This window comes from Morone saxatilis, unplaced genomic scaffold (assembly GCF_004916995.1).
Source record: "Morone saxatilis isolate NCDOM2014 unplaced genomic scaffold, NCSU_SB_2.0 Contig17, whole genome shotgun sequence".
NCBI lineage: Eukaryota > Metazoa > Chordata > Actinopteri > Moronidae > Morone > Morone saxatilis.
Genome location: NW_023339729.1, coordinates 4,217,944 through 4,218,232, shown reverse-complemented (window position 1 = coordinate 4,218,232; position 289 = coordinate 4,217,944). Strand labels below are relative to the sequence as shown.

Here is a 289-nt window from a genome sequence, read left to right as displayed (position 1 = left end):
CACACACCTCCTTCAGGCTCCTCTGCTCCTCAGGGGTCATGAAGGAGCAGCCTTTGTGGGCTTGCTGGAGGCAGAAGCTGCAGATTGGACGGCCATGTTGGCTGCAGAAGAACTCCATCAGCTTGTGGTGGTCCTGGCAGATCCGCTCCGACAGGTCTCCCACAAGCTCGGTCAGCTGGTGGACACTAAACTTTGGATTTTCCCGGTGAGGACGCAGGTGCTCCTCACAGAAAGACGCCATACAGGTGAGACAGGTCTGCGCTGCTTCTGCCTCCATGCACGTATCACA

At 57.4% G+C, this 289-nt stretch overlaps 1 protein-coding gene across 1 annotated transcript in view; it reads right to left on the bottom strand.

The window, feature by feature from the left end:
* trim25 (tripartite motif containing 25) overlaps positions 1–289 on the bottom strand; it is a gene marked incomplete in the record, with an annotated part of 8,524 nt that overhangs the window by 7,560 nt on the left and 675 nt on the right. Inside the window, 1 exon segment of the mRNA XM_035660265.1 lies at positions 8–145. Within this exon segment, the coding sequence (XP_035516158.1) occupies positions 8–145 (138 nt within the window).